The 18,281-nt window shown below is 42.1% G+C and overlaps 1 protein-coding gene across 4 annotated transcripts; it reads left to right on the forward strand.

Moving 5' to 3' along the window:
• The first annotated feature begins 1,781 nt into the window (after nucleotides 1–1,781).
• SKP1 (S-phase kinase associated protein 1) lies at nucleotides 1,782–17,828 on the forward strand. 4 transcript variants are annotated; one of them, XM_030211631.1, is made up of 7 exons: nucleotides 1,797–1,889; nucleotides 4,021–4,170; nucleotides 13,063–13,159; nucleotides 13,838–13,911; nucleotides 15,087–15,230; nucleotides 15,390–15,530; nucleotides 17,352–17,828. In XM_030211631.1, exons 3-7 carry the CDS (start codon nucleotides 13,063–13,065, stop codon nucleotides 17,385–17,387), a joined length of 492 nt encoding a protein of 163 aa, XP_030067491.1. In that variant the 5' UTR covers nucleotides 1,797–1,889; nucleotides 4,021–4,170; the 3' UTR covers nucleotides 17,388–17,828. The 4 variants fall into 4 exon arrangements, with proteins under 4 accessions (XP_030067490.1, XP_030067491.1, XP_030067492.1 ...); XM_030211630.1 differs by lacking the exon at nucleotides 4,021–4,170 and having other exon boundaries at nucleotides 1,782–1,889; XM_030211632.1 differs by lacking the exons at nucleotides 1,797–1,889; nucleotides 4,021–4,170 and adding an exon at nucleotides 2,426–2,443.
• The last annotated feature ends 453 nt before the right edge of the window (nucleotides 17,829–18,281 follow it).

The raw sequence follows: 18,281 nt of genomic DNA on the forward strand, positions 1-18,281 counted from the left end.
AATTACCTTTTGTATAAGTTTATAGGGTTTTAGACAAACAAGTTCTCCTCTTATGTCATTTAGAATTATAATGAGTAGTAAGAGTGCAGTATTACTAATCAATGCCTACATTACACTACATTTTCTTCATTTTATCTAAAATATCATCCAATCCACGCTGTACACTATCGTAATAGCCTAGAGTAGTGGATGTAAAAAAAAAAGGCTGTGATTGTGGTTAGTATATGCTTTGAACAACCACTTTATTTTTTGACATATGATACATATCTAATATCTAAATTTTTCTGTGTTGTCAGGCAATTATGGATGTAAGCTCCACCCCTGACCCCACCCCTAATCTTGCCCCCTTTAGCCTCCCCAAACAGTTGGGCCACTGACCGCCTATGCCCGGCAAGATCCCAAAAATGTACAAAACATTTTATACTGCTTATCCCAGAAATAGTGGATTTTCCCCAAGTCCATTTAATAATGGCCTATGGACTTTTCCTTTTGGAAGCTGTCCAAACCTTTTTTTAAACTCGGCTAAGCTAACCGCCTTTACCACATTCTCTGGCAATGCATTCCAGAGTTTAATTACCACATTGAGTGAAGAAAAATTTACTACATTGTAGCATCATCGCATGCCCCCTAGTCCTAGTATTTTTGGAAAGTGTGAACAGACGCTTCACATCTACCTGTTCAATTCCACTCGTTATTTTATAGACCTCTACGAAGCAGTGTTAAGGGTGCAGTGCACACTGATTAGCATGCGCTAAACGCATAGGAACATATGGGTGGCTCTAGTGTTTAGCATGCGATAAGAATGCTAGTGCAGCTTAGTAAACAGCTCCTAGTGTCATCAGATGAATAGGCGTGGATGAGGCAAGTTCTGGGTGCAGTGGGAGCTGGTGTACCCTCAGTATTGAGCAAGCTCTATCATTTGTGTCCACGAGGAGTAATTAGTATTGTGTTTGGTACCCCCAATCATTTTGAAATGTTGGTACCTATGGGTGTGTTTACTGGAAATGTACATTTCTATCTATAAATTTGTAGGAAATGGTGCTGTTAAAAATGTAGTGAAACTGTACTTGAGCTGAAATTTAAGATTAGCATCTCTGTGTTAAATCATTGAAAAAAAGCTTTTCTTAATTTCTGATTGCTACCTTTGGCGGACTATAATGTCACTGAAAAAAAATGATCTGTGAGAAAAAGCTTCTCCCAGTTTACAATATAAAGTTAGCAGTCTCAGGGGTCTCTTTTTCATATGAAATCATGTGAGTTATTCCCAATCTTCTCTACCACAGTATTCCTACTCCAATGTTTTCTTTTCAGATGTAACTAACTGTCTTTACTGTTTGGATAGAAACAATAACTTGCTCTTCAAGACAGATAGAAGCAATCCATTGGGTCCTGTGTGATAACAACAATGGTTTGTGTTTTATGACTATTATGGTTATTGTTCTTTTACTGCCATTCTTATTGTATCTAACTTAGTTGTTTCAGAGATGTGTTGATTATACTCCTGCTGGAGGGAATTTCTAACATATGTTTTACATATTATTTTTAAGAAATCTTTTCACTAGACTAAAGGTCTTACTCTTAACCCAGTACACCCCTTACAAAAGGCTCATCCACTCCCTATCCCGACCCCCGACCGAGGCTGCTGCATGCAGTGCAGCCAGGATGCGCGCGCTGACACGTACAACCTTTCACCCCGTGCTTCTGCCGAGCGACGGCCCATTTGAGTGGTCGGTGGAAGATAGATCTGTGACGTTAGCAAGGAGGAGGGAAAAAACCGGAATACGCTATAAATACGTGATGCGGTGGGCGGGGCGACGTAAGAGTTGCGGTTATCGTCTCGCCGGGAGATTGTTTGTGGCTTCTTCCGTTTTCGTCTGGCAGTGGCAAAAGTGAGTTTTTCCTCCGCTCGTGCGTGCGGGGCTCGCGGTATGTGCTGAGCCGGGTAAGGTCGTGGCGGCGTCGTCTCTGCGTGGTTACCATGTGAGGCCTGGTTTCTCGGGTGATGGGATGCCAGGTTCTCCTAGGCCTAGTTGAAGGATGGCGGCGTGGATTTTTCTAGAAGAAGCCGCCACCGCTGACCGTGCTTCGGCGTCGATTACACTCTCTTCCGCCTTGGTGACCCGTTGTTACGAATAGGCGGGGCTGGGGCCGTAGTGTTCTAGCTCTGCAGAAGCGCTGAGTAAGCCTCCTGTGCGGGCTGGTTTCTAGGGTTGCTATGCGTAGTGTGATGCGGCCGTGGTAAAGTGCTTCCCGATTAGCGGGGATTCTGCCGCGCTCTTGGTGGGCGGGTGTAGTTGGACTTTGGTTGCTATGCGGGTCGGTCGAGGCTCCCTGTACTTAATAAATAAAGGCCGCGCTGCACGCGTTCCCTTGCTGGATCCCTCTGCGCCAGAGGGAGGGGTCTGACTGTAAATACAAATCTGCCGCTGTTTATCTGCTTAGAGTAATGTAACTTTATTTCTTGTGTAATGACTAAGCAGAAATCTTGAGTTATACTGCTTTTTAGTGTCGGGTATAGGACGCGGCATACAGACAACCTTCATGCGATCAGTGTGGCTTGAGAACTCGAATGGGGCTAGTGTAACTGTTTCAATGTCTTACGTTTATTTTGAAAGGTTGTAACTTGTCATTTTGATAGTGCCACTTTACTAGTTTAGAGCTTGTGAAATCTAGCACTCGAGGGAGTTTCTATGACGAAGGCTGTACGATTACAAGCCTTTCTCTTCTCTTGCCTGCTCTCTACGCCCCCCCCCCACAAAGAAATATATATATATATTGGCTTGTTCTTTACACCAGACATTTTTAAAGTATTTTTTTTGCTAAGGGTGCACATACAACAGCAGAACATATTTTATCTATGCTTACCCTAGCAAACTTCAAGCACCTTTCTGACCTCATAGGCAACTTTCTTTAAATTAGTCCTTTATTTTCTTAATCCTGTTACCCTCTTTCCTACCTGCATGTTCCATCTTTGCTTGTATCCTATACTGTCAATTAAAATGTGTATTGTTGATGTAATGTAGCATACTGCCATACTTGGTATTGTTTGAATACTTTTACTACTGTAATTGTCTATTATGTTTGACGTATTCTTACTGTACACCATCTTGAGTGAATTCCTTCAAAAAGGCAGTAAATCGTAATAGACAAGATTGACAATACATTTTGATGCATTGATATGTGTGTGTTCAGAGAAGACCCCATTTTTCTCCCTTCAGAATGGGTTAGTTTTGTACATAAAGTGACAGGAATGAACCCCTATGCTTTTATGCTTGAGATGCCAGTGCTATTTCTCATGACACTTTTCATTGTCTCCAAAGAGTCACAATCAACAACCAGAATGCACTTACAATTTGGTTTTTTTTGTTTTTTAATCAGGTTCTGGTGCATGGTAAATTGGGGCAGTTTTCATTGTATTTATAGATAACTTAATTGCAAGGCTTATATTACACTGCAGCCTTAAAATTCAATGCAGATTACAATATTATATCAGAGGATCATCTTTCTCAGCATATAGTTCAGAATATTGACACTTGTCTTTGTCCAATTTTTTTTGATCCATTTTATTGGTGGCAGTAGGTATTTGTCACGTGATCACGATGTTATTCTCTACAGTTCTGTCAGGGGCATAGCAGTGTTTTCTGCCATGTTAATGTTTATATGGCTTCCAGTGGATGGGATGTGCCATGTTACTGTTGCATAATGTATGCAGCATGGTGTATAGTGTTTTTCTGACAGCATGCCACACCCAGTGATGAGATGTGTTTCCAGTTCACTGCCGCAGAAATCTACATTTTTTACTTGTTTTTCTGTGCTGGTTGTGAACTATCTTTTCTGTAGTCCATTATCCTGTGAGATTTATCATTCTTTTTTTCTTTAGGTTGAAATTCGTTCACCTGTTAACCATTAGCTCTGGGTAGAACTATCCATATATTGTTGAACAGTTTGCTTTGTTTTAGATTGGTAGTTCCCAGCCTTTATATCATGCCACACCCAGTACTGTGTTTGCTTTGTTGGCAGCCCATCACCTTCCTTTCTCCCTTCACCTATAAGGAGCATCTGGCAAATCTCATTTGCAATCTGCTGTTTCCTCCACCGGCATCCCACTGAAGTCAGCCACGTAAGGAATCTCATGAGACCTGCTGGCCCTGTGCAGCTCAGACTAAAGAGGTGATGAGGCAGCAGCAGTAGTTAAGATATGTTGCTCACTGACTTAATAGTTCGGGTCAGCATTGAGAATGGAGGAGATGATCCAGATTTGTACAGATACTGGCAGGCAGTTGTAACCCTTTGTTTTCTCTTTGTGTCTAAAGTTCATGACATACTTTTGATACCCACAGCACACTGGGGCCTCTGGTTTAGGTAATTGGAGACAAGAAAACTGTGTATTAAAATCATTTTGCAAGGCATCCTGCAGTGGGTCGTCATTAGCTAACTATTTTTGCAGTGGTGTCCTCTGCTGATGGTAGCCATTAGTGCAACAGATGGGAGAGTGTGGAAGATGGCCACTGAGGGTGGGTGCTGAGCTTTGGAAATAGTCTTGGGATTTATTTGTTCATGTTCATCTTCAGAGCCTTCCCCACCTATCTCAGGGGAGATATTTTCCCTCACCTTTGATTCATTTTTGAAGCTGTTACTTTGACAGCTCCCTAGGAGCTGAGTACTTCATCAAAATTTAATGATAGGACGCTTCTCCAGGTGGTGGGAATGGCTGCCTAAATGATGCAGTTGGGTAGTAGAGGTGGCAGCATTGTCATCTGTAAGTTTATTTAAAAATATGACCTTTTCTTATCACTGCAGGCTTTGAGAGCATTGTGCAACAGAATTGAAAACAACTCAAATGCAAGTTGGTCATGCTGGCTTTCAGCCTTTACAGCCCTGTGTTCAGAGATCAGCTATAGAGGAGATCTTTGTTGTAGCAACTAGTAAAATTCAGTTTTCTGTAGCCTTTCCTGGCAGACAGGTTACTTGAACTGTAGGGCACAAATCCATATTTCCAAAGCACATTACTGGAGGATATTTGGCATATAGTATCCTGAACTGAAGGTATTCTCACTAATTTTATTTCTTCATTATACAGTTTTTTTTCCCAGAGTTAACACAGATTTCAAAGCTAGGATAAGTTGGGAGATCTGGATGGGAGCTTGTTAAAATATGGAAGGGCAGATCTGTGTTATAGGTTTTAAATGTATTCATTAATGTAGGGATTCTTAATCTTTTTTGGTTCTCGCACCCCTTTTCTAAACCACATGTTTACTAGTGACTTCTGACAGTTTTATATGTCATTAGCCACTAATTGTTTTTTTGGAACTGCAATCTCCCACAAAGCAACACAGCAACAACACAAAAGTGGAAGATGTCACACAGTGTCAAACTGGAGCAAGGTAAGTTTATTGGTCTAAAAGTACAAAAAATGCTGACAGACGCAACACAGGCCGTGTTTCGGCTATTCAGCCTTAATCGGGGTTCCATAAGTGTCAGCACGAGAACACTTGTACTGTATATATAGACCAAGGTAAAAACTAAAGACATGAAACAGCATTAGTCAGTGAAGTGCATTGTCTTGTGAGAACCTACATATCATCCCCAAGTGTTGCTGACAGTATTCAACTTACCAGTCAATTGTCTTCCCTTCACACCTGAGCTGCACAGCACCGTCACTCGCAACACATGACAGTGCCCTACAACCCTGGAGTTGCCGAAGCTTCACATGTTCCCCATTTGCGGGATACAGACCATAGAAGTTCACAGCCTTCATATTCCATATTCCACATCCAGTACGGTTATCTTTGGCATAGATATAGCAACCCTTCACTTGTTCCTGAACCCTCCCTCCTCCACCAGACTATGCAATAAAACAAAGGAATAATGAATGTTAATAAACATTACGCGAGCAGCTAGTAAGAAATGGTTCCCATATGTGCTTCCATTTAGGCATGGTCGTCTTATGCTGTGCCGTGATCTTCTCCATATCGGCTATAAAACAAAAGTTTTTTTAATTCATTTATAGGCAGATGTAGTGTCTCTGATTTCCAGGCAATAGCCAGAGAGTTGTGCTGCATTAAGACAATATTGGATAAGATGTTGCATTCTGAAGCGTGCTCCCAGAACTGGTCTATTGAGCAAGTCAATCCATGGATCCCCAGGTTCCATAGTATCTCAAGACCCAGCTAAGATTGCAGCTTATGCTGCACTGTCTTCCAGTAAGCATACACCTTGATACAGTTCCTCCACAGTTCCTATCACCATATTTTCTCCAACAAAGCTCTGAAACAGCAGGAAAAATGTGATAGCCTGGCAGAAGCAAGATACCAGTGATGCGTTAATTTAACCCCACTCTTGAAAGTTAACAGCTCTAGACAAGTGCAGGAACACTGCTTCCATTGCCTTCCGATCACACGCCTCATATTGAGTACCTAGCTCAGCTTCCTATTGAGCTCTGAGACAGATCAAGGAGCAGTCTGTCCCTAAGATAATGATATAGCATGGAAGTTACAAGTATTGGGAAAGTCTTCACATAAATCTTTCAGGAAAGTGTTCCTGTGTGACAACAGGCTTAATAGATTTCGAAGTTAAGAAATGAGTGAGATGCAAATATGCAAAACTTTCATTGGGTGGCAATTGATAGTCACAAGCCAGCTGTTCAATGCTATTAAGTCAGCATAATCAAAACGTTGCCCCCAGGAAACTGCAACTGTGTAAAGACCCTAGGCTTTGACCAGGTAGAAAGAGGGTTATCCACAATAGAAGACTTTGATAACTGAAAGTCTTTGATCTCATCCCTTGTAATCCCAAACCTGAAGAGTATAAGGAGTAATGGGCAAGTGGTCATTGCAAACTCCTTATGCCAAGGAGGCACCCACAACAGAGGCCAAGTTCGTAGGGCCAACTCAAGTCTGCTCCAACACAATCCACAGCTTGAGGCTGGACTTGAAACCACTCAATGACCGAATAACGCCTAAGCCGGTTGAAGATCGATGGGGCACACCAAGGCCCTCCTGTTTCCTATTTCTATAAAGAATGCTATGAAGCAATCTCGAATGTTATTCTGTATAAAGTGTGCTATGTGGTCTTGAAGGTAGGAAACAAAAGCTCTAGTCAAAGGTTCATGCAAGACTTGAAATATTTGTTACATTTGTATCCCACATTTTCCCACCTATTTGCAGGCTCAATGTGGTTTACATAAGATAAATATAAGAGCCTAGGTAAAAGATTCATTTTTATCGTGACCGAACCAGGAAATGGACAAGTGATCCCAGCGATTAAGGACAAGCTTTAATTCATATAATAATGCAGGATAATTTGCCTGAAACCAGAATAGTCAGTAGTTATATATAAACACCGAAATATTTAATTTTATTGGCCACACATTTAAAGGTAAGATTGCTGAAGAGTAGCCTGTTGAAGAGCACTATCCAAGTTAATAATAAAAGCTTCAGACTTAGCTATTGGTAACTTTAAATCCTGAGACTGCCATGTACCTTTTGAATGAGAGAGAGGTTTGGAAATGAGACGGTGATTAGTAAGTGATTATCGTCATCAAAAAGCACAATTTTGTATTCAGTGTCGCCCACATGAATTCTACGAACAACACTTGACAATGGTTCTATCACCAATGCAAAAAGAAAAATGAGAGAAAGTCCCCTTTCGAGTTTCCCTGCTCAACTCTTACCCCCCCATTAATATGCATGCAGGCTTATGGCTTAGCGTAGAATGCTGAGATCCAGGCCCAAAAGTGGGAACCCAGATCAAATTTGGACAGAAGTGCATTCATAAAGGCCAGTGGATGTAGTCAAAGGCCTTTGAATGGAAAGAGCAATTTTGACTAGGTCAGTTATATGAATATTATCAGAGGCTTGCCCACCTGGTCAGGATGGATCAAGGCAGGTAGGATCGCAGCAAGCCTATTGGCCAAAACCTTCAACAAAATTTTTACATCTGTGTTCAACACAGAGAGGGTGATAGGACTAGCATACTGAGAGATCTTTCTGTGCTTAAGGATCACTGCATTCCAAGTCTTCATCATAGACAGTGGCAAAGGGCAACCTAAACGAACAGCAATTCAAGAGATCAGTAATGCAGCACGTTTTATAGAATTTCCTCCCCCCCCAAAAAAAAAAAACAAAAAAAACCCCCAAAAACATCTAATCCCGGAGACTTATGGTTAAGGGATTTAAATGCGTGTAATATTTCTTAACCTTGATCTCTCCGTCCAGAGAAGCATGTTGTGCAGGTGTTAAGTGGGATACTTTATTGATTATTTTTCTGTCATGTCTACATCTGATGTATGTCATCTTAGTTATATTGGCCAAATGGGATAGGAGACCTAAATTTGGAGTATCCTGAATGATTGCAATTGACTTTGATATCGTCTTTCTGCATTGTTGGCATCTTGCTTTTATTTAATAAAGATTTTTTTGTGTGGAAAAGGCCTTTTTATAACATTGAGTGGGTGGGTAAGCACATAAAAAGTAAACGGTTCGAGTATGCTTACTTTTGACATGATCTACATGGAGGCATTCCCGAGAGTGTAGCACCATTCACTTACCCATGTATGTTATAAATTCTATGCATACAAGTTTTCTTCAGAAAAGTGTAAAAGTGCATGTACTGTTGCTGGTTCTTTTATTTTTTTATTTTCAAATTTGATTTTCACATAACAGGAAATACAATTGCCCCTAGACATCAGCAATCCTATAAATGGGGTCATCTACAACTGCAACTAAACACAAAAATAACTATGAGTATATCCAGCGACCTAGGCTACAATTGTCTATTGCTTGGTTAAATCTCCAAGCTGACTGAAAATCTTACTGTGAGCTATTTATTGACAGCTCCTAACTGGCCTATATAAACTCCCTCCCTAGCTCCTCTGCCCCCCCATCCCTTCTCCCACCCTTGTCCACCCTCCCCAAGGGAAAACACCCTTAAAAGTTTATATTTTACATTTCCATTCGTCTGGTTACATATTCAGGATGCGCCCTCTACCTCCCGAGGGAATGGTCTGCCAAAATGGGGTCCAAATCTTATAAAAGTCTTTTTCCGTGAATCTCTGATCGCCTTTGTAGTCTGCCATTCTCTTTTCGAACCTCATATAATCTATCATCAGACCACGCCACTGTTGTAAATTTGGCACTTTATTTGTAATCCACTCAGTACTATCTTCTTGGCAGTCATTGTAGCCCTATGGGTTAAGCTTTTGAACCCTGCCGGGGCTGGGCGCACCAACGCAGGCCTCCCAAACAACATCTGAGGCCCCTTCTTCCAAGTTGCCCCCCACATCTTGGAGGTCGACTGTGTGAGTTCCAGAATTTTTGGACGCTGGGACATGCCCAAAACGTGTGGCCAAGTGTCGATCCCTGTGCCCCCATTTAGGGCAAGCGCCATCTGGGGAAACTCCCATGTGGAACGCCCTCCTCGGTGAGAATATGGGTCCGCATTACGAACCTGTATTCCATTTCGCTATACAAGATCATCTTGGAGGATTTGTGAATCGAGTAGATATACTCTTGCATTTCCCGTGGAGTCAAGTTTGTACCCAGATCCTCATTCCATTTCTGGGATAAAGACTCCTAATCGGGCTCTTCTGTCATATCTCTTAAGTGTCGATGGTGCCTTGTCAGGGACACTGTACCTTGAGATTGTAAAGAATAAGCTGACGAGATTTCCTCCTGCACATCTTCTGTAAGGCATACCTAGGGCAAGCTTTTTACATAGTGCATTAATTGCCAGTAGTGGAAGCGGTCTGCAGATTTGAGGAAAACTGAATCTGGAGTTCTTCAAATGTCCTCGGTTGCCCCTCTTCTGTTAAAACTTGATAGAGATACACCAACCCGTTACGTCTCCATCTGCGAAACACTCCATGCAGGGTGCCTGGCGGGAAGTTTGGATTATCACAGATAGCCAGGAACGGGGTAACAATACCAGAAAAGTGGTGGTGTCTGCAGACCCACTTCCAAACTGCTCGTGCTGTGGGCAATATGTGTGATTGCTTCAAGACTTGTGGAATTTGTCCCGCTCCCATATGCAATAGGCAAGTAAAATGTACTCCTTGTGTTAGGGAAGTCTCCAGGGGTGTGTCCAAAAATTCTGAAGTGACTCTATCAGTCGGAAATATGTCTCATGCCGCTAGCTTATAGTAAGATATCTCATGCTCAGCAGGCCCAAGCCTCCAAACTCACATGGGATTTGCATTGTGATTGGAAGCTTGCTTTGCGCCCTCTCCACAAGAATCTCTCTGTGTTTAAGTGTTTTTCATCTTCTTTTTTGAAAAAAAGTGGGAGAGTCTGGAACACATACATCCATTTAGGTGCTATCATCATATTATAGACAGCTATGCGTCCAATTAAGGACAGAGGGTAATTCTCCCAAAGCCGAAGCTTTGTTCGTGTCATCTCAAGCAAAGGTTCAACATTCTCTTGATATAATCGAGCCAAGTTCTGCGGTATATTTGTACCCAGATATCTAATCTTGTCCTCCGCTCTTTTCAGGGGGCAAGTCACTCCTGGCGACCCCCTCCTGGGTACACCTCATGGCCAGGGACTTCTTGATGTTTAAGGTGAACCTCGAGATTTGGCCAAATTCCTCTATAAGTTGTAATGTCCGATCTAAAGCGTCTGGAGGATGGGTTGTCACAATCAGCAGATCATCTGCAAATGCTAGGGCTTTGATTGTTTCGCTCCCCACCCGCACACCCGGGATTTCTTCTGATTTCTTAAATACCCTCAGTAAGGGCTCCAGGGATAAAATAAATAGGGCCGGGGACAGGGGGCAGCCCTGCCTAGTGCCTCTAGTGATCTTGAAGGGTTGGGTGCTTACTCCATTCACTAGCACTGAGGCCGTTGGATCTGTCTACAGAGCAGCTATGGCACTATAAAACCATTCCCCAATACCCATGTACTGTAAAACTGTAAACAGGTACTTCCACACTACCTGATCGAATGCTTTTTCGGCATCTAATGAGTACAAGGAGGTTGGTGTTTCTGACAGTTGAGCTGTTGTCATGGCTAGCAATAATCTACGGACATTTCTGGCTGCCTGTCTGGTCTTAACAAATCCCACTTGCTCCTCTCCCACCACCCTTGGCAATATCTTGGCCAGGCGATTGGCGAGGATCTTTGCTAATATTTTTAAATCAACGTTAATGAGAGAAATGGGTCTGTAGGAGTCTGCCTGGAGGTCTGGTTTTCCAGGTTTTTGGATCAGTGTAATTGATGCTGTATTTTCGTGCCTCGGGAAATGGCCAGTTCTAACCACCTGCTCATAAGCGCTTATCGCTGGGGAAAAAGGAGGTGGGCAAGACCTTATAAAATTCCCCAGCAAACCCATCCGGGCCCGGCGCAGACCCTGTAGGCAGGGAATTTATTACCTCCTGTATCTCCTTTGCATCTAGGGGTGCCTCTAGCTCCCCGTCGGACAATTTTGGGAGTCCTGCCCCATCTAAGAATTTATCTGCTCTTCATCTGGCTCCCTGTGGGATTTATATAGGTTTGAGAAAAACTTTGTGAGGATCTGAGATATTTCTTCGCTCTTATGGATGTTCCCGTGTGCGTCTCGGAGCGCCAATATTGGCTTGCGGGGTCCCCAGTCTTTAACTAATTGTGCTAGCATCACTTCTGACCTATTTCCATAACTGCGGAATTTATGCTGCTGGAGGGCCAAATATCTTTGTCCTGCTCGTGTAACAACGCATTAAGCATTACTTGTATGGCTCTCAGTTGTTGTTTTGACTCTGCTGTCGGATGTTTAATATGCTGGGCTTTTGCTTTCCTTAGACTTCGCTCTAGCCTCACTATTGCAACGGTTTGCTTTTTATTTTTTGCATGAATAAAGGCAATGATCTCACCTCTTAAGACAGTGTTGGCTGCGCTCCAAAGCAATTCGGGCTGGTCTGAGTGCTCTCTCTTATTATGAAGATAGTCTTCCCAGCTCTGTCTAAGGAATTCTTGAAATTCGCTATTTTGAGAAAGGTAACTCTGAAATCGCCAGCTACGGGCTTGTTGGTAATAATTCGGTACCTCTATATCGATCCACACCAGGGAATGGTCCGATATCTCCTCAGGGCCAATCTCAGATGCCAACACCCAGGGGAATGCTGGTTGGGCTATAAAAATATAATCTAGTCTGGAGTACGTACCATGGGCCCTAGACAGATGTGTGAAATCGCTTTCCCCGGGGTGCAGACAGCGCCACGTGTCTGTTAAATTGGGGGCTCGCTGGAGAGCGCATGTGCCTTGGGCCCCCCTCTTGAGGCCACCCCCGGGTTTGAGCAATCTGCACTGGGGTCCACAACCAAGTTGAAGTCTCCCATCACTAAAAGTTGTGCGGACTTATATGGGAGGTACATCGGTACTAGGTTTGGGTAGAACTTTGCATCGAATGAGTTAGGGCCGTACACCCCCAATATTCGAAAATCCCTTTGCTGAACCCATAAACGTACCAGGGCGTAATGGCTGCTTTTACTAGCTCTGACTTCGTGGCTAGCCCCTTTCGAATCAACACTTCCACCCCAGCTCTACGATCTCCAGAAAATGCTGCGTGTACTTTGCCCACCCACTGTCTCTTCAATTTGTTGTGCTCTTCAGTGGTTCTTTATTTTATAAAGGCATAATACAGGTGCTTCACTTTAATAAGATTTAACGTATCAGTACTTATTTGAATTTCTCGTGTAGTTATTCATTGCAACACTGTTTGAACTTTTGGAAACAAGTGAAATCCTTTGAGTTTTAACCCTTATTTTTTACTGGGTATATTAGCTTCCTGCTTTTCTGTTGTAATCTATCTTAGGACTCTGTGTCGGAGGTAGAATATATTGATTAAATGTTCATTTTATTTGAAATGCATTTACCAGAGATAAAGGAGTGGGGTAGTTAAATATTCAGCCAGTGGAGTGCTGAACCAAAAATGCATTATGATCTGCAAGACAAGCATTTGTTTCATAGATTTAACTTTATTGAACTTCTCTTATTACCATTCCTAGTCTGTCCATAGCATAAGTACAAAAGGTCATTTTTAGAATCTGTGGAATTTTTCACTAAACCTTTTTTTTCCTTTTTCCTTTAGATGCCCTCAATAAAACTGCAGAGTTCAGATGGAGAAATTTTTGAAGTTGATGTTGAAATTGCAAAGCAGTCTGTAACTATTAAGACCATGTTGGAAGGTGAGAGGTTTCTCTACATAGAGTAAACTATTCTCTTATGCTTCTTTTTGGGTTGATGTTGGCACTTATGACCTTGCTTGGCCACTGGTCTGACCTAGTATAGCAAGTCTTATGTTCTTATAACCTGAATCAGGGCTTGACAAAGTTTCTTGGAATCTAGGAGCTATTCATTTAGGCACTTTTATAAATTGCAGATTCGTAGTGTGCTCAAAATGATGCACACAGTAGCAGGGAAGGAGCAGATAGGAAGCAACTTATTTAGCAATGGAGAGAGACTTTAGGCTGGGGCAATGGGAGAAAAACCAAAGCTGCAGCTACTAAGGGTGGGTGGGATGGTGCACTCCCCCCCCCCCCCCCCACCTATCCCTCAAACCTGCAGTTTGCCTTTCTCCATTGCCCACCTGCCCTGGCCTAAATAACATGAATATACTAAATGTATTTGAATTTAGTATTTTAAACAAATCTAGTTGAATATTATAATCAAAAGCAGTCAAACCAGAGTAGTGAACAAGTTTAAATATGCTCATGACTACATAAGAGAAAAGAAGTAGATGTTGTGAAGACTTTCAAAGTAAATGATAAAAGGGTCTATATTTAGATGGTGGGTTTTCATTATCTGGACCTTTAGGTAATCTTTGGTACTTCTGGTAAACGGTGTCTTCAATTTCTGTGGTTTAGATTTGGGAATGGATGATGAAGGTGATGATGATCCAGTACCTCTTCCAAATGTTAATGCTGCTATACTTAAAAAGGTAAGCTGACTCAGGATGGTCATAGCTCAGATTTAATCATTGGTCTGGAACTTTCAGATATAATAAACTGTGTTTGAATCATTTATGCTGGTCTAAACCAATTTTTTTCTCCAACACTAATAAACATTGGTAGTAAGCACTACCCAGACTTTATAAACATTACACCAAATCATTAACTTCAAGCATTGCCTTAAAGACAAGCCCAGCACATTGGTAGAGGTGTTCTCTTCTTAAAGTACACAAGCTTCAAATGGTGTTGGTGGATGTGATCGCCTAATGTACATATGAACACACCTGGGCACTATTGTATACCCAGTCTATTCATCTGCACACATCTACTAGAAAATGAGCACATGTTTACCAGTGGATGGACGTGGTCTCTTCTTTAGTATATCCTCTGGCACTAGCACATAGTACTCAAATTTTTAAAATTGTATTTATTTGGATTTTGCTCACACCTTTTCAGTAGTACCTCAAGGTGAGTTGCATTCAGGTACACTAGGTATTTCTCTGTCCCTGCAGGGCTCGCAATCTAAGTTTGCACCTGAGGCAATGGGAAGGGTTAAGTGACTTCAGCCATCTCTGGATGTCAAGACCAGTGCTCTAACCACTAGGCCACTCTTCCACCTCCCCTACCTTTTGGAGTGTTTTTCATTAATACAGAAAAATGCTTTGAAGTTATCAGCTGTTTGTTTTGCTCAAGGTTCTGCAGTCTTAAGACTTTCTCTTTCCCCTTTAGCCATTCTGCTAGAGGGGTGTGATTTAGGCATGGAGAACTTTTGATGCATTCATCAGTCTGTTGTGACTGATTTTTCCTGTCTGGCAGCAGTTAGATTGTCCTTTTGGTACTAGAGGTAGAAGAGGCAGTATGGGTATGGATGAGGCTCAAGTCCCATCAGTTTTATAACCAGTTTATTAAAAGAAATAGCTTATTTATAAACTGTTGTGGAGTCTATGGGTCCTGCAGGCTGCTTGCAAACCAAGCATATTTTCCCCATGAATTTGTTTCTGAAGTATGACAGCATTTATGCATGAAAAGCTGTGTTCACAATTCATTCCGTACGTGTTCACGTGGAACTAAATTATATAGGTCTGTCAGGTAAACCAGAGGTCCTAGTATAGTTGGCAGTGCATTCTATATAGTGTTAAATACATTCACTACTTTTCATATTCAGGTGATCCAATGGTGCACCCACCACAAAGATGATCCCCCTCCTCCTGAGGATGACGAGAACAAAGAGAAGCGAACAGATGACATCCCTGTGTGGGATCAAGAATTTCTTAAAGTAGACCAAGGAACTCTGTTTGAGCTTATTCTGGTAGGGTTTGCTTGTATAATTGTCTTAATATATGAAATGATTAAAAACCTTAATCTTTTCTCCATGCATTGTCCTATTTACATGTTCTGGGTTCTTATCTTGTATTCATATTAAGTTGTATTCATATTAAGGTCGTAATGCTGACAACTTCTCTTTCAGGCTGCAAACTATTTGGACATAAAAGGATTGCTTGATGTCACGTGCAAAACAGTTGCAAATATGATTAAAGGCAAAACTCCAGAAGAGATTCGTAAGACATTCAATATCAAGAATGACTTCACTGAAGAGGAAGAGGCACAGGTACCTATAATTGTAGAAAGTCTTAATGTGCCATAGTGGAGTATTCCTATTACAGAATGTGATTTAAAGAGCAGTTCTTCTCAGCCAGTGTAACATGAAGGAAAGGCCTTGATGTGGCTGAGCATGGCCTCGTGAGGCTCCTGTGTTACCTACCTTCAGAGAACGTTCCTCTGTTTCTTTCCAAGCAGCATGTAGGGAACAGGAGGAGAAGGGCTGAGGCTGGAGTAGATTGGCTGTTTGGCCTTTCTGCTTCCTCATCCTCCCCTCCTAGATAGTGACAGGAAAGGAGGGGCAGGGGCATGAATGGAGCAAACGCTGCACAACAGAGCCCTTTTTTTCCCCCAGTTCTAGAAACTGTACTACTGGGAGGCATTTCTATTACTCTTAGCTCCAGCATCTCCCCCCCCCCCCCCCCACAAGAGCAGAAATGGTTCTAGGTCATGGCTGTCTCTTTAGAGTGATTTCTGGGAAGGAAGAGGAATTGAATGCTGAAAAGGGAGTGAAGTGGGGAACGAATTTCAGCTAAATGCTATCTTTCCCTTCCTGAAGTCAGCAGTTCAAATTTGGGCTCTTTTGGTGTGTCCTTAAGGGTCCCTGCTGCCAGATTTCACAATAGGTATAAGGACCAGTCTTGGAACAATGCTGCCATACGTGATCAGATCAAGGGTCCATCTAGTTCTGTATTTGCCTTCCAACAGTGGCCAATCTAGGATAGCAAATACCTGTCAGAAACCTAAAAATTAGATTTTCAATGCTGCTTAACCCCAGGCGTAAGCACTGCTTATATGGTGTGGAAATGGTAAGAGGCAGCATAGTAGGTGTCTGAACCCACTGTGGTGGTGGAAGCATTGGTGGAAAATAGGGTAGCTGGGTGCAAGAGTTGGGGGGCGGTGGATTTGGCAGGTGGAGATTGAAGTTGTGGATGAAAGGAAGCCTATGCATATTGGAGTACCCTGATAACTTTTCCTTGGGGGGGGGGGGGGGGGTGCCAAAGCACAGGTTTGAACTGGGCCCCTCCCAGCTGTCCCCTAGTTGTATGGTGTCTGTACATTCATGCAGGTTTGAGACTAGCATGAGAGGTCAGGCATTGCTTGAGCTGTGTGGGGTGCACCAAAGTGAAGGTTGGTTGGGGGTGAGAATGACTGGCTAGATGGTTTGTGGGGCTTGCAGGTAGTATGCAGATTGGGGGAAGAGGCTGCTTGGGTTGAGGTAAGGGACGTGCTGGGGGGCTAAGACTGGTGATGTACCCTCCCATGCACCCCCACCAAATTGAGCATGTGTGTGCTAACCTTATTTTGCATTCCACTGCTCTTTTATCTACACGTTTAAGCCTTAGTTTCAGCACCTCCACTGCATGTTCATTTTTTTGTAAAGCTTGATACCCATATCATAAATATAAGAACTAGATTTTGTGTGCTTTGTAGAACTCTTAGCTTCAGTTTTTGAATGAATTGTTCTTTTGGTGCTGTTCTTCAGCCCATGTGAAATGAGGGCTAAGATCCTGGAAACCTTCATGCACAAGTACCCAGGAATTCTTCATTTCAGTTTGGCGAGTAACGAACGTAATGCATAAAATTACCACAATAACACACCACATAGTGACACGAAAACTTATTATGTACTATCGTTAGCCTACATGTCTTAATAAGAAACCTCTCAAAATAGAATTGTTTTTACTTGATGCCAAATGCTCCCTCAGACAGATGCATCTTTAATGACAGTGAATTCCCAAAATGCGAAACATTCTCTTGTAGAACATTCCTTACCTGCTTTTTAAATAGGGTTTTCTGACTGATGCACGTGTGTGTTTGTTTTTTCTAGGTACGTAAAGAGAATCAGTGGTGCGAAGAAAAATGAAACCTTGTGCCTGTTAATGCTATAACACCATAAGGATTGTTTGAAATAGTTGCACTGCTCTGTTTTATATTTGTTAATATTAGACAAATGCAGCAGCAAATTGGATGTATTAGCAACAAGACTGTGTTTCAATTGCATGTGTAGTGGTCTTTTGTGAGTATCTAATCCAAAGGCTGTTGTCACAGTTTTAATCACATGTGATTTTTTTTCCCACTTTGCTAATAAACCTGAACTAAGTGTGGCTTCTGTATAGAAAGTAGCACTTGAAGCTTCTCTGTTTTTCATTTGGGCTGTCTTGTGAAGCATTTTAAGTTTGACAGTTTTTAGCATTCCTGTTTGGGCGTGTTTGTTTGTTTCATTAAAACTGACCATGTTTCAGTAGAAACCTGGTATTGTAAATACCACATACAGAATTTTCAGAAATAAATATAATTAACCAGGTGTATGAGTATTTTCCTTCATAAGGCATTAGCTATTAGTAACTTGCTGCTAGAGCCCTCCATGAACATCATTCAATGAGAAGGTTTGGATTTGGAACGGTTACATATTTCTACAGTATATGCTGCTCAATGTTAAACTACAGTAAATGGGGAAAAGGGTCATGGATTTGATTATAGTGCCTTTGGTAGAAACTTTGAGATTTCTTGCATTTTCTTTTTTTAAAACCTAATTTCCAAAGAGAAGAGGCTGAGTTTCATCATCAATGAACTTGTTTGCCCTTTGCATACCAAGTTTTCAGGACATCTTGGGTGGGTATTTGGGATCTGTGTATGTGTACATATAGGCACATTCCATAAAGTAAGTTTCATTAGTTCCGCATGGAACTCCTTGAGGACAAGCAGGATCTCCAGATACTTGAGTGGTGCCATCCAGTGGAGCCTGCATGTGGAAAAA

The sequence above is a fragment of the Microcaecilia unicolor genome, chromosome 8, assembly GCF_901765095.1.
Source record: "Microcaecilia unicolor chromosome 8, aMicUni1.1, whole genome shotgun sequence".
NCBI classification, from domain to species: Eukaryota; Metazoa; Chordata; class Amphibia; order Gymnophiona; family Siphonopidae; genus Microcaecilia; species Microcaecilia unicolor.